This window comes from Cololabis saira, chromosome 24 (genome assembly GCF_033807715.1).
Source record: "Cololabis saira isolate AMF1-May2022 chromosome 24, fColSai1.1, whole genome shotgun sequence".
NCBI lineage: Eukaryota > Metazoa > Chordata > Actinopteri > Beloniformes > Belonidae > Cololabis > Cololabis saira.
The window spans coordinates 3255419-3268435 of NC_084610.1; the positions used below are offsets into that span (position 1 = coordinate 3255419).

Consider the following 13017-nt stretch of genomic DNA (forward strand, 5'->3'; position numbering starts at 1 on the left):
GACTTTATCACAATATTCTAATTTTCTGAGACAGTCCTGTATTATTTCATATATCAGGCTTCTAAAAGTGAAATGCTTTAAGACCAGAAATGCATAAATATCTCTATTTTGGAAAAAAAAAACAGGTAAATGTCAATAAAATAGAATAATTTATGTTTTTTGACCTCAAGTTTCCTTTTGTAGGAAACAGATGGCTCTGAAATGGATTTTTAATGACCCTTTGTATCACTACGTTTTAATCTTATTGTCATACTGCATGATAATTCCAGATAAAGAATATCTGCGTGAACCCATCGCAGGGTAATTAACGCAATTATTTGCCGCGGGAGAGGAGTATGATGGAAAAGGGCAGAACTGACTCATCTGTCGCTTCGTGTTTACAGAAAACAAAGAGATGGCGGACAAATTAACAAACGAGGCGTGCTCTCCAGATCAGAAATGATGCATTGTGGGGGTTTGACTCACCGTCATAATAGACGATGGCTCCCACCAGCTTGTCTCTGTTCAGCATGGGGAAGTGCTCCAGGGCCTTGGCCTTGCTGAGGACGTAGCTGCTCTTCAGGCAGTGGATCCCGGCCACCAGGTCGTACATCTTGATCCCCGCCCAGAAGTACGGCAGCTGCCACCATCTTTGAACAGAGAAACACGAGTCAGCAACACGAAAAGCAGCTATGGAGCCAAAACAAGGCCAAAAGTTTTGCTAATTTGAAAATAAAATTTGAACCTGAAAATTCAAGTTTTGATTTTGAACTTATTTTTTTACAGTTTCAATTTTTTTTTTCAGTATCAGATCTTTTTTTTTCAGTTTCACATCTTTTTTTTCAGTTTCAGATCTTTATTTCAGTTTCAGATCTTTTTTTCAGTTTCAGATCTTTTTATTTCAGTTTCAGGTCTTTTTATTTCAGTTTGAGATCTTTTTTTCAGTTTCAGATTTTTTTTCAGTTTCAGACTTTTGGCCCCGATCTGGCGTAAGAGTCGTGGCATCAACTGAAAAAAAAAGATGTGAAACTGAAAAAAAAAGATCTGAAACTGAAAAAAAAAGGTCTGAAACTGAAATAAAAAGATCTGATACTGAAAAAAAAAAAAATTTAAACTGTGAAAAAATGTGTTCATGGTCAAAACTTGAATTTTCAGGTTCAAATTTTATTTTCAAATTAACAAAACTTTTGGCCTTGATTTGGCTCCATAGCTCTTGCGATGCCTGCTGTGGTGGAGACGCTCACTTGTACACGGGGAGCATGATGGGTAACGGCGCAGACAGGTGTGGCGCGATCTCCAGCAGGTTGGCTCGCTCATGCAGGGCCTCCTTCACCATCATGTACTGGTTCATTCAAGACAGGAGAGCCAGAATGAGAACATGACGACAGAGGAGACAACAGAACAGGACAGAGAAGCAGGACAAACCTGCTCGTAGTCCAGCTGCATGATGGCCTTCTGCAGGTAGCGCACGCCCCCGTGGATCAGCTTGGTGCTGCGGCTGCTCGTCCCCGAGGAAAAGTCGCTTCTCTCCACCAGGGCGGTCTTGAGATCTGGAAAACATGCGTTTGGTTTGAACGGTCTATGTCGGGGGTCGGCAACCCGCGGCTCTTTAGCGCCGCCCTAGTGGCTCCTGGAGCTTTTTCAAAAATGTTTGACCTTTTTTTTCCCTTTTTCTTATTTTTTTTCTCTTCTTTTTACTTATTTTTTTTGCTTTTTTTCTTATTTTTTTCATTTTTTCTTTTTTTCCTTTTTCTCTTTTTTTCTTCCTTTTTCACTTTCCTTTTTAATCGACATTTCGACTTTTTTCTCGAAATTTTGATTTTTTTTTCTCAACATTTCGACTTTTTTCTCGAAATTGTACTTCAACGTTAATCTCGACATTTCAACATTTTTCTCGACATTTTGACTTTTTTCTCGACATTTCGCCATTTGCCTTATTTCTAAGGCTTATACAAGACTTTTCATTTTTTGCGGCTCCAGACATATTTGTTTTTTTCAACATTTTGGGTTGCCGACCCCTGGTCTATGTGAAAAACCACCACACTCATGCAAGATCTAGTAGTTTTATGTTTTTGTTTTTTCAGCCGATATGCAGCAACTCTTTTTTTTTTACAATGACTTTGATTTCTGTGCATTTTATTTTTATTTCAGCTCTGATGAGATGTTCTGATCCTGCTGCTTCACAGCCTTCGTCACCAGCTCTTTGTCACCAGCTCTTCGTCACCAACTCCCACTCGATAGATTTTATTTTACTACCGCCACATGAACTATTTGTCTTTCCTCCAACTCCCTTACAAGTACATCCGTTTCACATTCTGTGACTTTTTTTCTTGCACGACATTTCAGTTTTGGTTGCAATTCCTTCTTTGGACAAAAGGTGAAAGGATGGCAAGTGGTTGGATCCAGTACATCCAGCACGATCTAACTTTCACACATATGGAGCTACAACAGTTTCAAGATTCACAAATGCACAGGACAAGATACACAAATGCATTTCTGGTGCACACACAAATATAACCTGATTTACAAACGGTTGGTGGTCTGTGAGCTGCGCAGCATTTGTGTGTGAATTTTGAGACTCCCCTGACTGGCCTCAGCCCACAAATGTCTTTTTTTAAACACGGAATGACTTGCAACCAATCATATCTTCCTTGTTTCAACGCCCCCCGTAGGGGACAATTTACTCATAAGCCAGTAACATTAAGGCATTCAAACCACTATATGCATGTGAATTTCAGTCAGTTCAACATTGCTTCCAGCAAGAACAGCGGAGCGGTAAGTGAAACATCTAATTTAATACGTTTGGCTACTTAATCCCCTTGTGTGCTATGAGAAGTGTTTAGTTATTCATCTCAATCACATTAATTGTGTAACTACCAATACAAGCCTCATATTATTGTAGTGGCAGCTGTCCATGCAGGGGCACCGTCAGGTGGGACGGTGCAGGGAATCATGGGATGCATATTTCTTTGGAGGTCAGGGAAGTCTCAAATTTCACACACAAATGCCACAGACCACAACACTCTGATTGTTCCAGATCTGACCTACTGTGTTGAAGTTTGGGGAAATGCCTGTAAAACATATATTCAGTCAATTTTCATTTTGCAAAAAAGAGCCATAAGAATAATCAGTAGAAAACGATATAGAGATCCAACAAATCAATTATTCCTTCAGTTAAAATTGTTGAAATTTCATGAATTGGTAGACTATAGTATTCTGCAAATTATGCTGAAAGCTCATAAAAAAACTTTACCAATCAACATTCAGAAAAGCTTTGAAAAAAGAGAAAGCAGGTATAACTTAAAAGGAACAGAGATTTTTTTTAAACCAAGATTCAGGACTAAATTGATGGAACGTTGTGTTTCTGTGAAAGGAAACAGTTTATGGAACAATCTGAATAAAGAAAACAAAGAATCCAAATCAAACATTACAATCAAAAGAACAATTAAAGCCTGTATGTTAAGTGTAATGTTAATATAATGAAATAGGTTAGTTAAGTTTGATTGACATACCCATAGACAGCGGTCATTTTATTTTATTTTTTTATTTACTTAGTTGTTGTTTTTTTTTTAATTGATGTTATTTGTGAATTTATTTCTTGGACAAATGGGCAAATTAAACTAGATCAACTAGAAAATGGGTTAAATGCAGAGAAAAAGAATTTCCCCATTGTGGGACTCTAAGGGAAAATGTATTTATTTATTATTATTAGATAAGATTCTTCTTCTTTCTGCTCCCTTTTCATTCACAATTTATGAACATTTGTATTTGTATTTGTATTAAATTGTTTGTTTTATTTTTTGAATGAAATAAAGAATAAAATGAAATGAAAAATCCGGTCATATTTGTGTGCATCAGAAATACATGTGTGAATATGGAAACTGTTCCAGCTCCACACACACACATGGCTGTATTCAACCTGAAGTCCTTACTGCGCGTGACGGCGTCTAAGGCACATCCTGCCCCCGTGGCTCCTCCTCCGATGACCAGCACGTCAAACTCCTCCGTGTTTCTCAGCGCGGCGATCTGCGCCGCCCGAGACGGCAGCTCCTCGGCGTAGGGAACCCTCAGCTCCGCCTCCGCCGCCACGTGAGCTAACCGAGCCTGGACGCGGCACACGAGGACACGTTTCAGTTCAAACACACGCAAAAACACTGAAAAAACACTCCCTACATTACACACACAGGAAAAAGCTCAGGTGAGATTACAGAAAGGTAAGGTGACGTAGCAACGCCTTACTCGAGGCTACTTGGAGACATCATAAGCGCATGCTACAGGTCATGGTTCCTGCATGAAAACCAGGTGTTTCTGATGCATTTATACCACATTTAAAGCAGGTTCCCAGAAGTTAACAGTGACAGAAAAGGGAGTCAAAGCCTCAGATGTCTGGCAGCGGCCTCAGATTTAAAGCGTTGCCGAAGAGAAGCCCAACGAAGTCAGGGAAGGATTAGTGTTGAAGGAAGGTCACAGAGTTCCTGCTGCAACATGCTGCTCGCTCACAGAATCAACAACGTTCATAAACGTCAGTGTTTGATTAGCAAAATAATCACAGGTACAGTTGAAAAAGACACCACTCTCCTCGACGTGAAGAAAAGGAACTTTAATGAAATATTTATTCGTCTCTTTAGCGGCTCGAGCTAAATGATTGCATCAAGCCGCTTTTGACTTGCAAATGGAAGTTTTGTAATTTACGTCTGCGCCCACAAACGAGCCGATGATATAATCATTGTCTGTTTCTGATGATGACGGTGAGCCCCCCTGTAATCAAGTTAAGTCAGAACAAACACGGCGAGGCCCCGCACTAATCGCCAATCGGCCGCTGCCTTGAGAAGTTCCCCCCAAGCCGCATGCTGTCGTTAGAGACGACGAGACGGACATTCATCTCATCAGCGGTGCAATTACTGGGATTAGAGGCATGCATGATTGCTAACTATTGTGAGAATGATTAGGATTCATCAGGATCCACTCCTTTGCTTACCAATCCGGGCTTGTTTGAGACGAAGACGGATGAGAGATGACATTATCGCACCGGGACACAAAACAAAGTTCACGTTAGGTTGTTGCAGCCGACCGGACTCTGGCATGTCCTGCAGTTGAACACGTGTCTAAAATAAGCCGACATCGGGTCAGAGCAAACACAGCTGCCGCAGCGCTCCGTCTGAAGCCCAGCCTCGGAGTTATTTATGTTCTGGTGAAGTTTTGAGTGCTGACAGGAAGTGGTCCCGGCGTGTGAAGTCTGGACCATCAAAAACCAACGGACGCTGCTCGTGATCTGGAAATCTGATCAATCTATCGTCTCCTGATGTGGGTTTGCTGGTGTATTTCGGATCATCGTCCTGTTCCATAAAACGCCTCAGCTTTGACTGATGTCTTGTCATGTCTTGTTGGATTAAAACTGGGGTCAGCAACCCAAAATGTTGAAAGAGCCATATTGGACCAAAAACACAAAAAACAAATATGTCTGGAGCTGCAAAAAATGAAAAGTTTTGTATTAGAATGAAGGCAAATGGCGAAAGGTGTAATGCTGAGAAAAAAGTCGAAATGTTGAGAAAAAAGTCTAAATGTCGAGAAAAAAGTCGAAATGTCGAGAAAAAAGTCAAAATTTCGAGAAAAAAGTCGAAATGTCAAGAAAAAAGTCAAAATTTCGAGAAAAAAGTCTAAATGTTGAGAAAAAAGTCTAAATGTTGTGAAAAAAGTCAAAATTTCGAGAAAAAAGTCAAAATTTCGACAAAAAAGTCAAAATGTTGAGAAAAAAGTCGAAATGTTGAGATTAATGTTGAAGTACAATCTCGAGAAAAAAGTCGAAATGTCGAGGAAATAGTCGAAATGTCGAGATTAACGTTGAAGTACAATCTCGAGAAAAAAGTCGAAATGTCGAGAAAAAAAGTCGAAATGTCGAGAAAAAAGTCGAAATGTCGAGATTAAAAAGGAAAGGAAAAAGGAAGAAAAAAAGAGAAAAAAAGAAGAAAAAAAGGAAAAAAAAGGTCAAACATTTTTGAAAAAGCTCCAGGAGCCACTAGGGCGGCTCTAGAGCCGCGGGTTGCCGACCCCTGGCTTAAAACATGCTGTAAAAAAGTAAAATGCTGCTGTTTGTCTGATGCTTCATTTGCCTCATACTGGGACCCTGTGATCAGACTCTCCACACAGGGTCAAACTTTTGCTTTTTCTAACTTTTGCACGACTGAAAGTCTTCATGAAGGGTAAAGAAGACGACCAACACGCTCATGGCACTGGATTTCACTTGTCCTCGTCTTAAAATACTCGTGACAAACATCTGAGATTGTGCTTTGAACCTCCAGCCGTGCGGCAGCCCCGCCCCGGTCACAACTGTGTACATAATGAGCACAAATGCAGGAAAGGCGGGGGGGCTTAAAAACGCTGAAATGTTGATGCTACAGGGTTTCTGTGCAGTTCAGGAAGCGGTGCAGGTGTGACTCCGATGAAACTGATCCCTCCTGAACAAAAGCTGGTAACGGATCCGGTAAAACACACCTTGAGAGCAGGTAAACACATTCCATAGTCCAGATGAGACTTGCCCTCCCGGCAGATCTCTGCTCCCAGAGGTGAACTGCTCTGAAGCCAGTTAGTTCAGATCAATCCTAGAAAACCTGGATTCTTGTTCTTTGAATCAAAACAGTGTTTGAGTGTGCTCTTACCTGCGTCCTCCTGTACTCCAACAGCTGCGACACGCCAAACGCCGCGGCCACCGCGCCACCGCCGACGATGGCCGTCCGTCTCAGGGCCTTCCTGAACGCCATCGGCCCTGGAGGAGAGTTGGATAAGAGCAGGAGGAAGAGCAGGAGGAAGAGCGGAGTTACAACACTGAGATCATGAGGGGGGGGGAGTAAAGAGGGGGGGGAGGGTCTAAATGGGTGTTTATTATTATCGCTGACATTCAACACCACACATGGACCAGCCGGTTTATTAACTCCTCTTAATTATACCGTTGGGCCCAGAAGTATTTTAGTTCCTGTAAAGCTGATATCAGGGGCCAGATTCACCAATATGTTCTTAAGAACGATCTTAAGAAATGTCTTAAGATCTAAAATTAAGAAGTTCATAAGAAAGTTCTTAAGTGCAATTCCTCAATATTTTCTTAAGAACCGTCTTAAGAACTATCATTTCTTACCAATTTCTTATTTTTATTCTTATGTTTCCTACTTAAGAACTTCTTAAAATATGTCATTGCATTGCACGCGCCAACAAACAACATTTATAAATATATATTTATATATATTATATATAAACAGGTAGTTTGTGTCTTAACCGTCAGTCACTCACTAAACATGGAGAAGGAGAAAAAGAGATGCAGGAACTTTTCAAGGTTATGGTGGATGAGATTAATGTCCGAAAAAAAATACTATTGGGGAAAATTAATAATAATTAAATACCATGCTAACTAACATGCTAACAAACAGTTAACAGGCTCTTTGTGTAATTAATTACAAAGTATATCCTCAAACTATGACCTACTAGTCTAAACTTGTCTAAAATGTGTTGAAAAAGGTGATATTAGAGGCTTATTATTATTATTATTATTATTATTATTATTATTATTATTATTATTATTATTACCTTTTCACAGAAGAAATGTTAAGACAGGTCAAGGTTGTCTTAAAGTTAAGAAAAAAGTCAAGAACAAATTTGAGAACTTTTTATTTCAAGAATACCATTTATTCTTAAGTTTTTTCTTAAGAAGAAACTTAAGAAGAAAGTTGAGAAAATACTTAAGAACTTATTTGGAGAATATGACTTCTTTTTTCTTCTTAAGACTGAACTTAAGAAAAAAATGACACTTGAGAAGATTTTTTTTCTTAAGAATGTTTTGTGAATCCGGCCCCAGGTCGCTGAGCTGACCAATGATCAACACTCAAGGTTTTCAGCTTTGTGTAATTTGAATGGATGTGGGCGGAGACAACAGTCTTGTGCATCTCTGAATTCATCTTCTGATTTAATCTGATTTGATTATATCCGCATCTGGAGAAATGTAGACTCTGAAAACCACCCGTAGCACCTCCCAACCCAGCAGCAACGGTCGCTTATCAAAACGCCTCTGCACGCAGTCTGCTAGCGCTGCGACCAATCAGAGCAACGAACAAAGCTCATTTAAATTAAAGCTGCTGATTTGCTTAAAATCATAATTCCTAAATGGTAAATGCCAAATATTTGTAAAGCCGCCCTAAATTAAAGCTGAATGAAAGTGTGCATCGATATTGTTTTATTTCAAATCCACTGTGGTGGTTTAAGTAAAATCATAAAATTCAAGAGTCATTTCATTTGTTTTAGTTGCACAAAAGATGGGGCCAACTCAGAAAAAAATAAAAAAAACACTAGCGTCAATACCACTTCTGACCACATGGGGGTGCACAGCTCTCTTTGTTGACATCATGGGATTTAGTATAAAATGATGGCAGATAATTATTAATCACGCCTCACAAATTAACATCCAATTTCCAAGAATGGATATATAAAATGCCTTAAATTTCTCCCTCTCACTTAACACATAGACACTGTATAATTCAAACAGCAACTGTTTTATCTAATGATATATACAGGACTGTGTCCTAAAAATTTGAATATTGTGAGAATATGTTAGAATATAATACCTCGTAATATTTCTATTTAAACTTACACTTTTGTTCTGCATTCAGTTATAAAAAAACATTTATGACATTGTTTTTCTTTTAAATGTAGATATTTTTACCATTTTTTTTCTTCAACTGACAATTTTTCTTTAAGAATATTTTATTAGTGATATATAAAATAGTATTTTTTTCTTAATTAATAACATATTTTTCCTTTTTTTTCCCTCGAGACTTTGACTGAACTGGATTAAACTCCTTTAAGTTACAGGACTGTCTCAGAAAATTGGAATATTGTGATAAAGTCCTTTATTTTCTGTAATGCAAAAATGTCATACATTCTGGATTCATTACAAATAAACTGAAATATTGCAAGCCTTTTATTATTTTAATATTGATGATCATGGCTTACAGCTTAAGAAAACTCAAATATCCTAACTCAAAAAATTAGAATATTCTGGGAATCTTAATCTTAAACTGTAAGCCATAATCAGCAATATTAAAATAATAAAAGGCTTACAATATTTCAGTTGATTTGTAATGAATCCAGAATGTATGACATTTTTTTTTTTTTTTTTTTTTTTTTTTTTTTTGCATTACAGAAAATAAAGAACTTTATCACAATATTCTAATACAGCAGAAGACACGTTTTTTCCAACACGAAATGTCCTCAGTAGGCCCCCCTTAGGAAGATAAAACAGTGGGCCGGTGATCGTCACTGATGACAAGATCTGCAAAAGTATTGCAAAACCTGCAGAAACAAAGCAGCGTCCGGCCCAGTGGTTGTTACTTTCCCAAGGTGAAACTCAACCCTCAACCCTCAACTCAACCTCCTCCAACACACCGCTCAGATGACTGGTCCAGCTCATAAACTCTGGAAATTAATCTTTGATCAATTCGCACCTGTTAAGGATACAGTTTGCATTTTTTATCAGCACAACGCCGGCCTCAACTCCCACTAGAGGCTGCCCAAAAAAGCATTTGCATGCCAGCTATAGTTGGAGCTGGAATAAGGGCGTCCAGGGAGCGCCAGAGCCCAGTGCATTTAAATAAAACACACCTGTCAATAAAGAGTTTGGTTTGACTAATTGACGGGAAACCACCGGCTAACTAGTCTGTCACAATGTGTGTGCATCATTTAGACTCAACTTTTGTAAACATGAACTAGCTTTAGACCAATAAAAATACTTTTGCATGAATCATGTAAATTAGGCTTTCTTCCAGCTGACCATAAAAACTGTTTCTTCACACTGAAAATGGCAATTATCCTACTACCTGAACTGCAAATACAGGGAAATATGTGTGTGTTTATGGTGGAAATGTTGGTCCAGCAACTCTGGGATTTATAAAAAAAAAAACTTTAATTGTCAAATATAACAAAATGGTGAAAAGACGATTCACATGTTCAGGGTTAAGTAACTGCCGTTTTTACAGCGTCAACTTCAGCCTGACTGAGTTTAGACAACAGCTTTATGGTATAATCTTCTTAACTTTGATTTGTTGATTGTGGATGTTTCTGGGATATGTTTTTACAGCAAAACCTTTTTACAATACTAGTTTTAAACAGAAGCAACTGAACTAAAAATTAAAAACTATCTTTAGAAAATATGTTTAAACACTTAGAGAAAGTCATTCTGATGCATTTCCTTTCAAAGAATCTGCGTTTATGGATTTCTCTGAAACACCTTTGACTGAATCAAAGCAAAGATTTTAAACAATACGGTTTCCTTTAAAGGGCTTATTGCTGGGTTGTATTAATATTTAGCGAATTATCAAACAGGAGCGTCTGTGGACAGATGTGTGGCAAAGTTAAATGAATCTGTGAATCATTTACTGATTTTAAATTGCTATATCTTATGGAAAGGTAAATAAAAAATAATCGGCCAAAGAAATAATTGGTATCATAAATCAGTCACTGGCTGTCCTGGTGTACAAAGGAAGAAAAATAAACCCATATTAGTCTACTTATACAGGACTGTCTCAGAAAATTTGAATATTGTGATAAAGTTCTTTATTTTCTGTAATGCAATTACAAAAACAAAAATTTCATACGTTCTCTGGATTCATTACAAATCAACTGAAATATTGCAAGCCTTTTATTATTTTAATATTGCTGATTATGGCTTACAGTTTAAGATTAAGATTCCCAGAATATTCTAATTTTTTGAGATAGGATATTTGAGTTTTCTTAAGCTGTAAGCCATGATCAGCAATATTGAAATAATAAAAGGCTTGCAATATTTCAGTTGATTTGTAATGAATCCAGAATGTATGACATTTTTGCATTACAGAAAATAAAGGACTTTATCACAATATTCTAATTTTCTGAGACGGTCCTGTAACTTAAAGGAAGTTTAATCCAGTTCAGTCAGTTTCGAGGGGAAAAAAAGGAAAAATATGTTATTAATTAAGAAAAAAATACTATTTTATATATTACTAATAAAATATTCTTAAAGAAAAATTGTCAGTTGAAGAAAGAAAAAGGGTAAAAATATCTATATTTAAAAGAAAACAATGTCATAAATGTTTTTTATAACTGAATGCAGAACAAAAGTGTAAGTTTAAATAGAAATATTACGAGGTATTATATTCAAACATATTCTCACAATATTCAAATCTTCTGAGACAGTCCTGTATATATCATTAGATAAAACAGTTGATAAAACAGTTGCTGTTGCTGACATTTTTGTTTTTTTAATTGCATTACAGAAAATAACAATATTCTAATTATCTGAGACAGTCCTGTAACTTCCTTGATCTGTTTTTCAAGAATTGCCTTATACATTCCAAACAAATAAGGTGTAATTAATGGCTTGTAACATATTGGTTTTAATCGAACTCAACTGGGTGTGTTTTATTGGTCTTGTAATGATTGTGTTGGCGTGGCACAAATACAATTAATTTAATTATGACTGAAGTGTAATGAAGGAGGAATATGACAGTAATTATGCCATAAACTGAAGCTTTTCTCCATGATGTGCTGAATCACTCCCCATCCCCTTTTTCAGTCTGTGGGAAATCATTATTCTCCATTTACATCAGGGTGTTTATTCATATGAGTCATTATGGAGGGGCTTCCTGTTGTAATGTGGCCTGCTCTCATAAGAACCACATGCGGAATTCCATTGAAAATTTCCCCCTTTATAATTAATACCTATTTTCAGATGCTCCGTGAGAGATCTGGTTGAGGGAATCTTTATAACAGCAGGTGGTAGTGTGATGTAAAATTCGGCCAGGTTACATCGTTGATATATTACACCAATAAGAGGAAGTCTGTGTTATCTCACGTGTTGCCGTGGTTTTAAGCCTGATTTATGGTTCCGCGTTAAATCGACGCAGAGCCAACGGCGTAGGGTACGCCGTAGGCTTGCGTTTGTGTAACGCGGAACAATAAATCAGCCTTTAAACAGCAGCTCGGTGCGCTGTTTCAGCACAACCGGCAACGAGGTTCTCCAATAGGAATAAACTCCACAAGTTGTAAATGGGTGAATTAAACACTGGAAAAAACACTAATAGGTGTATCATAGTTAACTGACTGTGTAAACGCTTGAGAAAAACATTATATTCAGTTTAAAAAGAGAGCTTGTATCTCGGACAGAAGGAGGTGAAAAGGGTTGTCGGTGCCAATCAGGCGGCAGTACGACAAGACACACAATGTCCCGTTTTTAAAATATCGACACCGACTGTTAAATGTAAAAAACATATACATACAAACATATAAAATACAGTGGCACTTACGGAGTTTGCTGTTTGGAGCTGGCTCTGGGGGATGAAGGGATGGACGTGAGTCCTGCCGTCGTCTGTCTGGCTGACAGCTTACAACCAGGAAACAAGGCAAGGGGGTGAGTGACGTCCGCGGCGACCAATCACAACGCGCCGTCCAGAGGGGGCGGGGCCTCGTGTAAGGTGCCTCGGGATGAGTGACGTCCGCGACGACCAATCACAACGCGCCGTCCAGAAGGAGGCGTGGCATGGTTTGTTGACGTAAGGTGCGGACAGGAATGAATGCGCACCTCTGATCTCCAGGAGGAGGAGGAGGATGATGATGATGATGAAGACCTGAGGAGGTCGCCTGCTGTCGCCTTCCTCCTCCGCGTCTCACGATAGGAGGCATGCATGAAAGAAAAGCTTTCAATCTTCAAGTAGGATTACTTTTTCTTAAAATACACTTTTTCCGGTAGTTTAGTTTAGTTTAGTTTAATTTATTTTGTTTTGGTCATTTACATTGAAGATGTTTGCATCTACACACTGTATATGTATACATACAGGTATACTGTATGTATACAGTATATCTCAAAAGTGAGTACACCCTTTAGATTTTTGCAAATATTCTGTTATATCTGTTATAGCCAAGGCCATCTTTGTGAAGCGAAATAATCCTTTTTTTCAGCCGCTCAAAGAGTTCCTTGCCATGAGGTGCCATGTTGTCCAGCATTCAGAGAGAATTGTGCCCAAA

General features: G+C 38.2%; 1 protein-coding gene across 2 annotated transcripts in view; it reads right to left on the reverse strand.

The window, feature by feature from the left end:
- gpd2 (glycerol-3-phosphate dehydrogenase 2 (mitochondrial)) overlaps positions 1-12390 on the reverse strand; it is a 35600-nt gene extending 23210 nt beyond the window's left edge. The window contains exons 1-6 of one of the 2 annotated variants that reach the window (XM_061715414.1): positions 12300-12390; positions 6636-6742; positions 3912-4083; positions 1405-1529; positions 1224-1321; positions 466-629 (exon numbers count right to left, since the gene is read on the reverse strand). In XM_061715414.1, the coding sequence (XP_061571398.1) occupies positions 466-629; positions 1224-1321; positions 1405-1529; positions 3912-4083; positions 6636-6737 (661 nt within the window). In that variant the 5' untranslated portion in view covers positions 6738-6742; positions 12300-12390. Of the gene's footprint in view, positions 1-465; positions 630-1223; positions 1322-1404; positions 1530-3911; positions 4084-4957; positions 5131-6635; positions 6743-12299 lie in introns of those variants that run through there. The other variant, XM_061715415.1, reaches the window with a different exon arrangement.
- Positions 12391-13017: the final 627 nt, after the last annotated feature.